At 41.5% G+C, this 15,599-nt stretch overlaps 1 protein-coding gene across 1 annotated transcript in view; it reads right to left on the minus strand.

Annotated features, from left to right (window-relative positions):
• The window catches only part of FAT3 (FAT atypical cadherin 3), a 347,829-nt gene that overhangs the window by 36,400 nt on the left and 295,830 nt on the right, over positions 1–15,599 (minus strand). Inside the window, exons 14-19 of the mRNA XM_010578241.1 lie at positions 13,343–13,732; positions 10,599–10,813; positions 9,808–9,945; positions 6,998–7,141; positions 6,250–6,447; positions 2,954–3,752 (exon numbers count right to left, since the gene is read on the minus strand). Of these exons, the coding sequence (XP_010576543.1) occupies positions 2,954–3,752; positions 6,250–6,447; positions 6,998–7,141; positions 9,808–9,945; positions 10,599–10,813; positions 13,343–13,732 (1,884 nt within the window). The remainder of the gene's footprint in view (positions 1–2,953; positions 3,753–6,249; positions 6,448–6,997; positions 7,142–9,807; positions 9,946–10,598; positions 10,814–13,342; positions 13,733–15,599) is intronic.

Here is a 15,599-nt window from a genome sequence, read left to right on the forward strand (position 1 = left end):
ACAAGCACTGACGGATGTTTGCATACCTCACGTCATGTGACGGGAGATTGGCAATTGCATAGCCCCTATAGCCACACTGCAACAAACCCCAGTTTGGTACAATATTTTTCATACAAACACAAGCAGATGAGCCAGAAATCTAAGGAGACAGTCTGTTATTGGAAAACTCTTTAGTTCAATTTTATTGATTTTAAAGGCTTAGATTGATGCACCTGAACTTTCGAACTTACCCTTCCAGAACTGAGCTGCTGAACCTCTGAAGTTCACCCACTGCCTGCTTTTACAGTCTCCCTGCATTTTCACGTTAGGTAACTCCGTTTGCTCACAAAGGTAATCTAGGTAAGTTATGCACAGCTGGCATGCATAAATTGTGCATATCTGTGACATCTGCCAGTGGGAAAAACACTCCAAGTATGATACATATTTCAAGAATGAGTGAATTAGTTCAAGCCCAAGCTTTCTGGGTCATAATCAAATCAGTTCTCTGGAAACATATGCAATATTTTAATGGCTTTGTCATAATTCAAGCTATTAATATTTACTGGACTGGATCATGAAACTATCCTAGTAACAAAAGAAGTATAATACTTTTATTATACTGATAATATCTTGCTAATGCTTTCTTGTTAAACAAGCCAAATTACATTTATTCTAGTATTTTGTGTGCTTTTTCCTGACTCACTGCATATATGTGCATGTACAAGAACTACTGATCAAGGAAGTATTTGCATTTTTCTAACTCTCTTACTGGGCCTAGTCTTTAGCCTTCATGAAAGCAAAACTATGCACACATTCTCTAATTAATATTCCCTCAGAAGTCTGTGTTACCTCCTATGTGGTAAAACACAGTGTGTGTCTGTGTATTTACCTAAATACCAGGACATTTCTTGTGGCTCCTTTAATTAAAAACAGTAGAAGAGGCTGAAATATTAACTAACGTGGAGAAGAGCAAAGCATGGGGTTTTTTTACTTCCCACAAGATCTCTGTGCAAGAAAGAGGCACCAAGGCTTTCACCTCTCTGGTAGCTAGACTTAAATTAGCAGCTCTGGACACTTTTTTGTTACAGACTGGGTGGCGGATTGCACATGCACAACCCCATCCCAAGTCTTGTGCATCGCCCATGGGGAATCAGCACCTAGTGCCTCGAACGGGAGCTGTGGGAGCCCATCCAGCTTTCGGGCTGGACCAGGGACAAGTCGCCTGTTGCAACCGTTCCCATACAGCAAGTCTTCAGGCCACGGTAAATGGTCCGGAGACCAGGGACCACAGTCGGTCTGCAAAACCACACTGCCTTTCCGGCAGCCTGCCGTACATTTTGAGGATTGACTGGAACATGACAGAAAAATCTGGAAATCGCTGCTCCAGCTGAATTTTTGTGCTTCCAGTGCAAACTTGCTGTGCAGGGAGGAAAAGGGAGAGAGCTGCTGGATGAGAACTGTACTGCACTGCAAAGTCCTTTTTTTGGAGTTAAGCTAAGGGATTACGAGGCAGATCCACTTAGTATCTGAAGGGAATAATATATCATTATTGACTTTAATAAGTAGTGAAATGAAATTATAAACAGTGAAAATTTTGGCTGCCAGAAAACCAATTTCTGACAGTGAGGGCTATCGCTATCCCCATGGAGATGAGGATTTGTGATTTCTTGGTACAAAAATGAGACAAAGCTATGACTTAGAGAATATAAAAGTGTTTTGCAGATAGGGCTCCTGCACTGGATCCTGGACTCGTCTGGAAGGTATTGCAGCATTGTCCCTTTTAAACCTGTGAAAATCCTTTATTTCAGAGCCTTTCATATGTAACAAAATGCTGGCTATTTTTATAATAGATACATCTGTTTGAGACTTATAATGCTATTACTTAAAAATTGACCAGACAGTCTGCTCTTGAATGTACAGGAAAATACCTCAGATACAGAATTCTGATATTTTTACAGAACTGAACTTCTATGGCATTATTATTCACGTGCCGCGGGAGACAATGATTTCTGGTTAAGTTTTATGCAATTTATGCCTATTTTCATCCCCTCTGAAGTCGATGGTAAGACACGAAGTCCTGCCGACTGCTGCAGAAACAAAGGTTGGTTACCGAGAGACATGACTGCTGAATTCTTGTACTGCTCTCTGTGTGTGTATGTGTGCATGTGTGCTTAAGATGAGGGAGACTTAGATGTATTGATTTTACAGCAGCTTTTTTCTCCACTCTTAAATGAAGTGGAATGAGGAGCAAATAGCCTGGCAAACAAAAGAAACAGAACTATTATTATAACTGCCTGAGGTTTTATACTTCAAGTGCAGAATCATAAGGAAGATTGGCTCTCAAGTCTATTTGTCATATATGCCCATATGAAATCTCTGTCACAACGTGGAACAGCCTGAAACCCAGCCAAAACCCCTCCCTGTCACCTACAGTAGCATTAAAGGTCAGGAAGAGTGCTTGCTTGCAGTTACTTAATAAAATACCTCATTGGTTTCCAAGCCTCTCTGCAAAAACGGGACTGGAAAAGCCCTTTCCACCTGCACTGCTTAGGTCAGGGGTCCTTTTCCTTGGAGACTGCTGGTGCATCGCTGCAGACCAGGCTGTTCTGCTACGGTCACGCTCCAGGTTTATTCCAGCGGTGGCACCGAGGGGGTGGGAAACCATATCCCTCCCTCTCCTCTCTCTTCCTCTCCCCTTCCTTCCCCTCCCCTGGAAGTTGGTTGATGGCTCTGATTATGGAGCCTCCAGGAAAGCGGTCTTTGTCGTAAAAGGCCAAAGTTCATCAACTTCCATTTACATCAGTAAACACGAACAATTCTTCCTGAGCCTGAGAAATCAATTCCCACAACACATCAGCCAGCTGTGCTTTAATGGACTGAATTGAAATGCCCCTTCTAATCTGCATCAGAGGAATAAAACCGATCCTATCGCATAATGTGTAAAGATGGGAGGGGAAGAGGGAGCGGTACTCACCATTGCACATGCAGCGCACATTCCTGTAAAAGCGGGGGCACACGAAACTAATTCGTGCCGTGCTATAGGTCATCAGGGAATGTGAATCAATAGATAGACTTTGCTCACAGTGTTGTTCCTGACAATCCAGACCAGAGCAATTCTTCTCCAAGATAGCAGAAATACGAATCACATTTTCCAAGTGTCTCCTTGCATTGGTAAGCTTCTGAATCAAATAGGCGGGCTTATAGAAACCGCTGTTGTGCATCTGAACCGCAAACAGCATGTCAAGCTGATTGCTGCCTGCCACCGGCTGAATACTGATGATGTGCAGGCTGTCTTGTTTTTGAGAGAGCACTGCGTTTCGCAAGGTACGCCTGAACCCGTGCATGTGAAGGCCCACAAAGTCTTCTGGGGAAACGTTCTCAAAACGGATGGTGACTGTGTTCTGCAGCATTTCTTGTAGCAATTGCTCAACGTGGACCACAACGTCGATGGGTACCTGGAACCGGCCATCACTGACAGAGACATTCAGGACATACTTGCCGTTATCGAGCCCTCCAAGGGCAATGATCTTTCCATCGTGGCTGTTGACTTTGAACAAACTTTTCTGCTCTGATTTTAGTGTATATGTGAGGACATCGTACACATCCTGATCTGTGGCATGAATTTTCCCAATGACTCCTCCAGGAAAATCATCTTCCATGGTGACAATGAAAATCTCCAGTGGAATGGCAGTTGGTTTGTGAATGCTCTCTTCAATAACCCTCACCTGAACGTAGGTGTGGGAAACCTGCTGAGGCTTCCCAGAGTCTTTTGCCTAATGATGTAATTTAGAAAAAATAAAAAAAAAAAACAAACGAAAATAAAACACACACATAGCACAGCCAACAACCATAACTTTTTGCTATATATATTTTCACAGCATCACTAATTCTGAAGACCTCTCAAAAGAACTTCCCAAATGCATTTGCAAAATACATATGTAAGGAAACATCTCAGCCATTTCTAGTAGCAGAATTTACAAACCCTTTAGGGAAGTATAGATACCTCATCTAAGTGGATTGAAGAGAGAAATGTGTCAGCAGAATGTCTCATTACTCAAACTGAAATGTTCCCAGGATCCCACAGCTATCACTTGTCCTCTTCACAACTGAGCCATTTGAATGTGGTATATTCTGCACCGAACGGAGTTTAGGCTCACTTCTGCGTTGGAAAAGAGACTGAAGCCCAGTGAAATGCCAGCATCAGTTTCTGCATTGTTTGGTGTGCTCCAAAGTGTTTCAGATGCTGCTTAGTTTGTGTGGATGTGAGGGAGTTCAGAGTTTTTCTAACATTGCTGTGTACTACTCTACCTGAAGCAATCAAGAAACATGCTTGAAATAAATAAAATTTATCACCATCCAAAAATGAAATAGGGTGCTTGTGCTGTTACCAATGCTAACATATGAGAGCAGCACTGCACTTGGACAGATGACTGTATGACCCAGAGCACGTATGATAGCATCATTTGCACTCTTTTATAGACTAAAAGAGCAAGTATCACAAAAAAACCCAAGGCCATCTTGACAGAAAGGTGTGCAAACTTGAATCAGTGTCCCTTCCTGCACTAAGAAAAATGTTTCACTGAAGTCAGTATTCAGATATACTGCTCCACACATTTATTTGCTCCAGAGAACAGAAGACTAAACTGTCACTGGGCAGAGATGTAGCACACCTTCAAAGATCTTTGTATTTGGACATGGGGAGGAAAATTTACAAGCTGAAGAAAAAAAAAGGTGGGATGGCAACAGTAATATGGACAATAGTAGGAAAAGATTAGTACTCTCAGACACTCTAAAGATCATTCATCCTCACTCCTAATAGGGCTGGGTGGATTCAAAGAAAGATTTTATGTATATGTGCACACACATACACACACACGTACATGCACAGAGATTACATCCTATTCTACTTTCAATTTTAACATTACTTTTTAATAAACCTAACATAGAGGAGGAACTTGATGGTGGAAAGGAGGAAGCAGCACTCTGGCACATATGAATGGAAAGAAACATTTCTATGGTCTATACACAGCAGGAAGCTATAAAATATGTTTTCACTGCAGAAATCCCTAAAGAAAATAATACTGGGAGGAATTAGGCCTCCACAATCCAACAGCGTGGTTTTCTGAATATGTTGGTGCATCTCAGACATTGCGGTCTGTCTAATATTTCATTTATATGACATACTTGGATCTACATAGCTAGAGGATGCTGCTTAAATTTAATTCTCATGCCCAGTTTTGGCTATACTGGAACTCTGGTTAGCAAATTGCCCTGAAAACAGGATATTTTAGGATGAAGGCATGGTAAGAATGAAAGGTGAGGGTTTTTTATTTTCCTACAAGTTTCAAAAAGTAGGTTTCAGGGATATTAAATGACAAACTTGTAAAACTTTATTTCAATTTGAACTGTTAATTAGCATCAGAGATTATATTTTTGGAACTGTAACTAGCTAAGGATGTTACTGCTATGAACAGCATTAAATGTGCTTGTAAGGGAGCAGACGGGCTGTATTTAGAGAAATCAATTCCACCAAAGCAAGTGGAGGAAGCCTGCTTTTCAGACTTAGCTTCTAGGACCACGTCCATTTCAATGAAGAAGCATAGTTCATTCCCTAGACTTGCATATTTACTGAACCCTACTACATTTTCTCTGGCAGGCCTGAGCAATGTGGACAAATTACTTTGGGATTTACAGTTTTTTGTAATCAAAATTACCCTGGTTACAAAGTTCCTCAACAATGACTCTAAAGCTAAGTTTGAGCTGGATTTCTATTGTATGTCTTATTTTCACATTCTTTAAAAGCTAAGTTGACCTTGGAAATGTGATTTCATGAATTCTTGGTAGGCTTCCAAAAATTTATGTTTAAATTTATGACTTAAAAGCAGAAGTGATTTTCCTTCCTAGAACAATATTTTGCTGTCACTCGTTCTGTGGTGTATTTATATGTATATAATGCATTTTTGCTTATTTTCCTCGCTTAGCTACAGAAAAAAAAAAAGATGAAAATCTTAAATCATAACGGCCGCTGCTCAGAAAATTCATTTCATGCGGAGGAAATTGGAAAGGTGGCTGGCTACCTATTTATATTTATATAAAATTAGGTTTAAGGACATCAAAGGAAATATACCACATTGTGCACTTGTGAACTGGAATGCATGGTATTTACTCATAGAATATAGTCAGTTGAAACCAACCCATACAGGCAATGTACAGATGACCTACCACTATGAGGGTTTTTGTTTCTGTGCAGATGCAAAAATCAAGCTGTACCTGCACACAGAGCACATATTCAGTTGCGACCATGTGCTTGAAGATGACTGCAGATCTCAAGACGCCGTGAGGGTCCAGCGTAAACTCCTCCTCTTCATTGCCGGTGAGGATGGTGAAGGTAAAAGGGGGGCCATTGTGAAAAGAGTCTTTGTCTGTCACTACCAGCTGCAAAATGCTTGTCCCCACTGGTTTATTTTCCTGTACACATATACACAGCATATAAAGAAAAAGATTAAAATGATAGATACCACAATCATAAAATACCACATTTTGCTATCAAGAATATTCAACTGAATGCTCTTTGCCCAAGACAGCATTTCACAAGCAGCGTTTATTTGACACCACTTCTGCCCCATGGACCGGAGCAGAGATGTAGGTACCCACCACATCTCCAGGGACCGAAGAGCTCTGCTGGTTCTGTATCTGAGCAGCCCTGACTAACCATTAAGACTTGCACACTGAGCACGGTGTAAAGAAGTGCAAACTCATCCCAGCTCAGACTTTTTTGAGGCCAGAGTACCTGGCGCACCGGGGATGAATGGTAAAACGTGTGACAGATGCTGAGGTTAAGGACCCTTAGCAAACAGAAACTTACCAAAGACTTAAGAAAGACATGTTTATACTTTCCTTTAAATAAGCTCACTTGATACATCTTTTGCAGATAAATCATCAAAAGCTACTTAACTGAAACCAAATGCTTTTGTATTTTAAAAGTCAGAGAAGTTTTTGATGTGGAGGATAAACTTACTTGAATTACAGCTGTATAGTTAGCTGGAGTAAATACAGGGCTATTATCGTTTACGTCGGAAATGTCCACATTGACCGTCACAGATGAAGACAAAGGAGGGCTGCCGCTGTCTCTTGCCTGGATAACTAATGAATAACCAGATATCTGCAAAAAGGTGAAAACATTAAATCATGGTGAAAGCGGTCCTAAATTTTAACTCATGTTCTTTACATCTAGTGCACCACCTACCATATTCTAAGGAAAACTGTTTGGCCTCATTACCTTCCCTGCCCTTAGTATAACATTATCCTGTTTATTGCCACACTGTGTCCCAACTTCTGTTTTATAAGGCTATCAATAAACATAACAGCTTCACTGTATTAAAATAACTGTATCAGATGATGCATTCCTGAAACAAAGGGGCAGACAAAAAATAAACGACAGATAATATCCAAACTCAGCCATTACTACTGTTGCTAACATTTTCATCTCTCCTAGGTGTCACCTGGGATATGTGACCTGATTCTATTTATCTGACAGTTGGTTTCCAGGATATTATATAAATTGCTTATTAGAGCCAACCTCAGTTTGACACACAGCGTTTCTAACGTGGTGATGGAGAACCAAGAAAAAATTCACAGGCAGTTGGCTTAAACACACTGGGAAACATTTGGGACTACTAAGGACAACAGTCTCTGTAGCAACAGGATATTATCCACCATTCAGTAGAAGATAAGGGTTTTATGAGCCTACGTGTTTGCAACAGACACAAACTACTCAACAGGGTGTGGGCAGTTCAGTGCATCACCCATGGGCCCTCTACGCACATATGTGCCCATGTGTGAGGTGTGAGAGTATGTGACAATTTGCAAAAGCTCTGTCTACGCACAGCTTATGGATGACAGTTTGATTTTATGAACTGCATCCTTATGTTGGCTTCCTTAGGTCTTACAACTCCTTTTTAATGTATATCGCTTCCCGCTCCCCAGGGAAAGCTGCTGACACGTCTGCCTGCGAATCCTTCTATGGGGGAGCGAGCAAAGGGCAAAACGCGCGCCAGGTAAAACACCCCACTCCAGCCTCTCAGTGCGGGGCTGGAAAGGGGAAAAGTATGCCCCTGCGGAAGGGAACAACGTAATGTTAAAGGGGCTTTTTCAGGGTGGGAGGAAATCAAAAGCCATTTGAAAAATAAAAGTAATTTGGGTAGGAGGGAGGAGTCCAGGCTAAGCGTATGAAACAAGGGGGCTCTTCTGGGATGTGGGATCAACCTAAAGAAAAAGGGAACAGTTTTTTGGAGGGGTTGTAGGGAGGAGAAAGACTGTGATTTGGTGGGGGCATAGTGACACAGGAGGGAGGAATAATCCTGAGGTATGGAAAGTCAAGAAACTGAGGCAGAGAATTAATCTTTTTTTTTTTTCCCCTTTCGAGCTGTAATTTCTATGGCTAGCTAAAGACAAGACTGACAGTTTTGTGGGATCTTTCCCAAATTTTGTGTGTGTTTGTTTTCATTTCAATGGATCCAGAAAGGTAGATGGCAAAAGTCATGGTTTCTGTGTGATTGCAGCTCTGCAAATGAGTTTCCTTAAACCACTGAAACCTGGGACTCAGCACAGCCTTTGGGGATCTACAGCAGACAGGGCATCATGTATCATTTTCCCTGAAGGGGTCAGAAACACCTGTGTCTAGGAAATGTGCCAAGGAAGCAAAGAAAAAGACAATATCTCAGCTTATTTTAACCAAGGGAAACTTTGGAAATGCAGATCTAACAGACCTGGCATTAAACATGCACGCGCCGGTGAGGGTGAATGTGTGTGTCTGAATGCAGATGCACTTCAGAAACTAAATAAAATCATATTAAGAAATTAAGCCTATGTCATTTAGAAGAAATATATCACAGCAAATTTGTAATCTGCACAGCCATTGTTACTTCCCTGTCCTCGACAGTCTGCAGTAAAGTCATTCTGCCACCAAACACTGACAATTTAATCCTGCCTTTGTGATAATACAGAAAGGATATTTGCCACTATTTTAAGCAGTAGCCCTGCTTCCAGTAGAGCTTTTCCAGCTGAGCCCACATTCCGAGGATAGCAATCAGCTTCCCCAGTTTTGTGGACGCATTGCTCAGAGGCAGGAGGCATGGATTTCTTTATGTGTTGCAAAGACTTTTGAAGCCATGTAGCGCTCTCCTGCTCTGCTAGTAGCACAGGCACCTGTATTTGTTTGTTTTTTTTTTTTCCAAAAGCTGCTAATTGCTAGCTATGGCAAAATGGTGATAAATCACCCTGAATGAATAATCTAGTGAGCAAACAAAGCAGCAGAATCTGTTTAATGAAGCACTCCTTCACTTTTGGTACAGCCTGGCCACTTCATAACATCACCTCCCCAGTGACATGTTTTGTAGAGCGCTAATTAATGGCTGAGGTCTCAGCTCGGTGCTTGGTGCCACAATCTGGAGTATGTCGTAATCACCCCATCGCACACACCGCTGCACGTGTGTGCTTGCACGCGCAGGAGAGAGGAGGCAGCTCATTAACACAGCAACAGCTGCCGGTGGCACCACAGGAGAAATTCGGGGTTGCTTTTTTCCCTGATCTGGCCTCAGTTGTGTTAGTGCAGGATGGGAATGCTAGCAGAGCAGTTGGCTGGTAGATAGGATTGGGGATAGGGTTGGCGTGGGAAGAAGTGGAACAACATTAGAAAGACCTATTGGAGCATCTTAGGCTGATCATTGCAGAGTATAAAAGAAGCTTCTTCAAAACAAGCTAGCAGCGGAGTTGAGATCAATACACATCTGTAAGTCATTGTAAGTTAAGAAGTCCCACATGTCTTACCCTTTCTCTATCCAATTTCTTTTTAACCTTCACGAGTCCCAAAACAGGATCAACCGAAAATTCATTGTCTCGATCCCCATTCACTATGGAAAAATGAATCTGGCCATTGGAAGGACTGTCCAGATCTTCTGCTATCAACTTTTTTGAGAGAAGAGTGAAAATTAGCAAAACAAATATTAAGCCATCTGTATGATATATTAATGGCTCAACACCCCAAAAAGTAAGACTTCATGTTCCATCAGACTAGTTACATCTGAAGTCCGCACCTCTACAGCATCAAGCCAAGCACCAAGCCAATCAGTTTTTGATAGGAGGGTCCCCTTGGACTTTTTCAAAATTTTAGCCTTAAAAAATACACAATATTTTAATCTTAATATTCCATACAAGGCTTTCTTTCTGCATCCACAAGTTCCAAGATGAGAGTATTGTGAGGTTTGGGTATGGCACACTGCATGCCAGGCTACACAAATACTATGTATGTCGCTGAAAAGTTGAATTCTGCCTTTCCAATAAAACCCACTTGTTTCTAGCTGACTCATGAAATGCAATGCCTTAAACATGCCATTGCTCTTTGGCAGCATATTGGGGTTAAAAAGCAACAGTTGGTACTAACAGGGGGAAACTGGCAGCAGCCTGGAAAGCAGTAGCTGATGCAGAGTATTGGCTAGAGAACAGTTTGGGTGATTCAAGATGCAGTAGTTATCATCATTAACCAGTGCAGCAGTATTTTATTAAAGGTCATGTGGCAGAGGGCTTCATGCTGCCTAAATGCCACCCACGGCCTCACTCACCATAATCACCGAATCACCGATGGCGGCGTCCTCGCTGATGACTGCGCTGTAGACCTCCTGGCTGAATTTTGGTGCATTGTCATTAACATCTGTCACGTTTACGTTCACAGTCGTAACGGCGCTCAGGGCTGGAGTACCTCCATCTTTTGCTTCCACTACTAAGTAGAAATCCTTACACGATTCATAATCCAAAGCTTCAAAAATGGAAATCACTCCTTTGAAGCAAGGGAGGGAACGTCAACAGCCAGCGAAAAACAAATAATGCTATGGACTAAGGGATTTGACTGTAGTAAACAGTACAGCATGCTATTTATCACCATGGCACGTATACAAAATATGTTGTTCTAACTGTAACACTGCCCAATCCAATAAAAATATTTGGTCAGGTTTCTACTGCTGTCGTTTGCTTAAAGAATGATGCTAATTGCACTTGGGTTGCCTCTGCAGAAAGGACCTTCACAAGGCATGAAGCAATGAATGGTTTCTCATGAAAATAGCTTTTATTATATGAGTATTGTAGACGGAGAAGTGGGGGCCATATCCACCCATTTGCCTGGGCTCATGCACAGAGCCTATGGGAGAACTGAATGCCAACTCTGGAAATAAGCCCTGATAAGTCAACAGAAATTCACTCCCATGTAATTAACTTCTCATGAATTAAATACAAATGAACAGGGTATGAATACCTTTGAGAAATCAGTTGTCTATCATTTACGTGATTAAACAGGGACTTCCCCACTCAACTAAGTTTATAAATTTTGGGTTCCCTCACCACACAATCAAAACCAAGATCCTCTGTAACTTGACTCATTCCATGCACCCAGACCCCCTCTAGGATAGAAACAATTTTTATGCAAAGCCTCCCCTTGTTTCCCATGTACCCATAACCTTAACAAGAAGGGGGGAGTGGGTTGTGCACAGATTACTAGCGATGCCTTGAAGGAGGTAATACTGGGCATGGCAGGAAAGACTTAAAAGCAAATCCTCAACCTTGGCAAGCCAAATCCTTTTCAATATAGACCCATCAGGAGCAAGGATGTATGGGGCTTAAAGGTCATTTAGTCCAACTGCTGCCCAACACAGGTCAGCTAACCTCATCATTCTTGAATGTACTCATCTCTAATGTTCATATAAACCTCCAACAACATCAGTTTCCTAACCTTCTTGGGAAATGTATTTCAGTACTTAATAATCATTACAGTAAAGAATTTCTTTCTATCATTTAAATGAAATAATCCAAATGCAATTTAAACCCATTCACAACTTTTTTTCTCATGAATGGGCATGGAAAACAGTTTATTCCCCTCCTCTTCGTAGGTACTTTTTACAGGCTTGAATACTAACAGCATGCCTTTTCTTTGCTAGCTTAAATAGTCTCAATTCCTTCAGTCTTTCCTGGTAAGCCACATTTTACAGACCTTGGATCATTCTTCTTAATCTCATCTGAGCTCTCTCCAAATGAATCCTACCTTTCAGCATGACTTGCTGGAAGCAGAAGCCCTGAAGAGAAGCTTCCAAGTGGCTAGCAGAGAGTTCCCACTGATAAATGGTGTGAAGGGCATTATTTTTCAAGCCTTGATCAGGCATGCTACATCAGCACCCGGCTGTCTGGAAACTGAGCTCCTGCCTCTAAACCGATAATAATGGAGCTGTCACACATTAATGAATAATAAATAGGTTTTTTTTTTCCCTGTGTGATTAAGCTTTATTATGGGTCTTTATTGATTTATCTCCTTGGCTTCATTGTCAAATGTGAAGTTAAGTATTGCTGTCTAGGTGTATTTACGTTTAAATTTTGTTAGCACTAATCAATGTTTTGAAGATAACAGACAACACACAATTATGTTAAGTCCCTTACATGTAAGGCAGTGGCCTCCACAGAGCAGAGAGATATTTTTGCACACAGTAATATAAATGACACAATGCATCATTTTGAGATTTTCTAGGTTACCGGTTATTACAGCTGCACTCAAACAAGTGTTACCTTCAGCTTTCAAAATCAAGATTGTTTTGCTCTGAAACTCTGGTGGCAGATTTGTACTGGTCATCCTGAATATTATGAGAATAATGGGAAGCACGGAAGAATCATAGCTTACTGTTGATGGATTAAAACCTCAGTAAAGATAAAGAATATATCCCACTAAGGAAATTCAAAGAAAACGAGCCATTTGCACCAATAAGGTAGCTTTTCTTAGTATTTCTTAGAGAAGCAGCAGTACGTTTTCAAAATTTGTGATGTATAACAGCAACAAAAAAACCCCCCAAACCATGGCTGAAGTCAACTGTCAGACAACACAAATCAGGAGCCACCTAAGCCAGTGAAGTCGCATACAGTTGTATAAACAGCAGTCACGTTAGGACTGCCAGCTATTTGGTCCTGATAGTGCTGTCTGATGCTTGCTAAGGTCCAGACTGTTGAGGCTGTACTCAGCTGGTAAGCAGGTAAACATTGCAAGTGTTCAGAACTGTAAGGGTTGCACAGTTTGGCTAATGGGTTGTCACATCTACATTGACTTCAACTAATGGAGAAAAGTATTCTCCACTCAAGCTGGGGCAGCTGAGTGTGACTGTAATTTACATCACTCTCCAACCTAAAATTGGTTTTTAACTGTGCAGCTAATTCCACATTGACAAGCTCTGAGTCTCTGCTCTTGAAATTTTTTTCATCCAAGAGCCTTCCCCAAAGCACTCACATTTTTCTGATGCTTTCATTTTGCATTACAAGTAAGAGCCACTTTACAAACCTGTTTTTGAGTTAATCCTGAACTTCCCTTTCTCATTCCCTGATCTGATGAGATAGGCAATCTCAGCATTAGTACCAATGTCTTGGCTTGTAGCAAAAACAGAAAGGACCTCAGTGCCAGGAGAGGTGTCTTCAGGTACTGTAACAAGATAATCTCTTCTTTCAAACACAGGGGGGTTGTCATTAATGTCTAGCACTGTAATGGTAACGGTGGCAAAAGAGGACAAGGTCAGCACAATGCTCTGATCTGAGGCCTTTACACTGATGTTATAGGAAGACTGAAGCTCTCTATCAAGTGGATGCTCCAAAATAATGATTCCTGATGACCGGTCAACTGAGAAATAACCGTCTGCGGAGTCTGCCAGGGAATAGGTAACTTTTCTGTTCACACCTGAAAAAGAAGCAAATGTGAAAATGATAAAATGAAATAAAGCAAAGAACAACCTCTTCCCATTTAACGGAAGCCCTAAGCAAAAATCTGCTACCACACTGATTATTTCCAATGGGGGTGGAGCACATGGAGGTAGGAGTGCCTGTGGGTATGGTATTGCTGAAAGTTTGGGAGATCAGGACATGCTCTTCTCACATGTTAAATCCCCATGGATAAGTTAAGTTCCTTCCCTCATCGTGATACTTTTTTAAAAGATCACTTTGCAGAACTGCTGTGTAATGAAACTGGAAAGCAGACTCCAGATATGGTCCTTGCCCAGAAAAGCTTACAATTGAATTAGATGAGACAGGCAGAATGCTGAAATTGGAAATGTCTCAGAGCACATCTTGAAGGAATAGAAATGTACATAAGGGAAAAATAAACCCATAAAAATACATCAGGTGGCACAGAATGTACTTGCTACCAGTGCTGCCTTGATTCCACTGTTGAGCAGCAAAATATTATGATAAGACAATACCTGTTAGACAAAAGCTGCATCAAAAAACTCCTGCCAGAAGATGGACACTTCAGAAAGGAAAGTCCCCCACTCCCCCAGTTTGAGAGCAAAAATCTAGTTGTACGAAAGCTATCCTATGTTTTTCAAATCCTGCCTGTATTTCCCAATACATAACACCTATCCACCCAGCTGCTAAATATGCAGATCTATGCTAAGGTTGTTGTCAGTAATAAGGCCTGAGGGGCGGTACTGACTTGGTTGCCTGCTGCACTACAGTGGGATAGCCATTTCAAATCTAATTAAAAGTGAACACTGATACAACCTAATTCAGCTCCCTTGGTGCTGGTTGATTTTGTGATTTGGTCCTGGGTGCTTCACTAAGAGATTATAACTGAAACGCAAAGATCCACTGAAATGGAAAGTCTCTGTTTTTAACATCTCTCACTTGAACATTTGCTGCCCTTTTTGTTGGAGAACAGACTTTACAAGCCTGACATTAATCAGACGAACAAGAGCTACCAATCCCTTCTAGGCATATTTTGTTAATTTAAAATTTGTGACAGTATTATTCTGCTTTCCAGCAGCAAAGCACTGTAGAAATGTCTGATCAAAAGCAGCACAAATCACAGTTGTTTTCTGCTTGACGTAGCAGGAGTAGAGCATCCACACAAGGGGGAGCTGGGAGACTCTTTGTTCAATCACACGCACCTAAAAGCTAGAGCAACTACAGAGTGCCAGACCCTACTTGGAGAGCATTAGGAATTACTGTTTGGCCTCTTCAGGGAATAAAGTTTTTACACAGTGCTTGAGACACCAGAGTATATTTCAAACATTCAAATGTCTTTAAAATAAGGAAAAATTAAAATGGCAATATTGCAATGAACTAGTTTTGTTTTGTTTTGTTTTATCACAGCAGAACCTCTCTATTCACCATGGCATCTCAAATGTGAAAAAAACATAGGCCCTCCTTTGGCAAAACCGGCAAGGCAGCCAAGGAGGTGACTCCTGTCCTACAGACGAGGAACTGAGCTCAGCCCACGAACTAGTCAGAGACTCTTTCACGTGCTGAAACACCTAGACTCTGAATACCCTAGAGTCTGCTGGAGACCATGCTCACCCCTTCACTTAGCCTCTTTATACACGCATCCAAATGCTCCGTCAGCTGACCATCAACCAAACTGGCAAAAGTGAAAAAGGCATAAAACCCTCCGGAAAGTGGGAGGTTTTGAGGGTCTGAATGGCTGGAGGTGTGTCTACATTTCCAGCAGGGGAGGATCTCCTTCTGCTAGAAATCCTCCCCGAACTTCCACTTACAAAAAGGGACAGACCTGACCAGAACGATTAATAAGCTAGTAATTAGAACTGATCTCT

The sequence above is a fragment of the Haliaeetus leucocephalus genome, unplaced genomic scaffold, assembly GCF_000737465.1.
Source record: "Haliaeetus leucocephalus isolate CR32 unplaced genomic scaffold, Haliaeetus_leucocephalus-4.0 Scaffold616, whole genome shotgun sequence".
In the NCBI taxonomy this organism is placed as follows: domain Eukaryota; kingdom Metazoa; phylum Chordata; class Aves; order Accipitriformes; family Accipitridae; genus Haliaeetus; species Haliaeetus leucocephalus.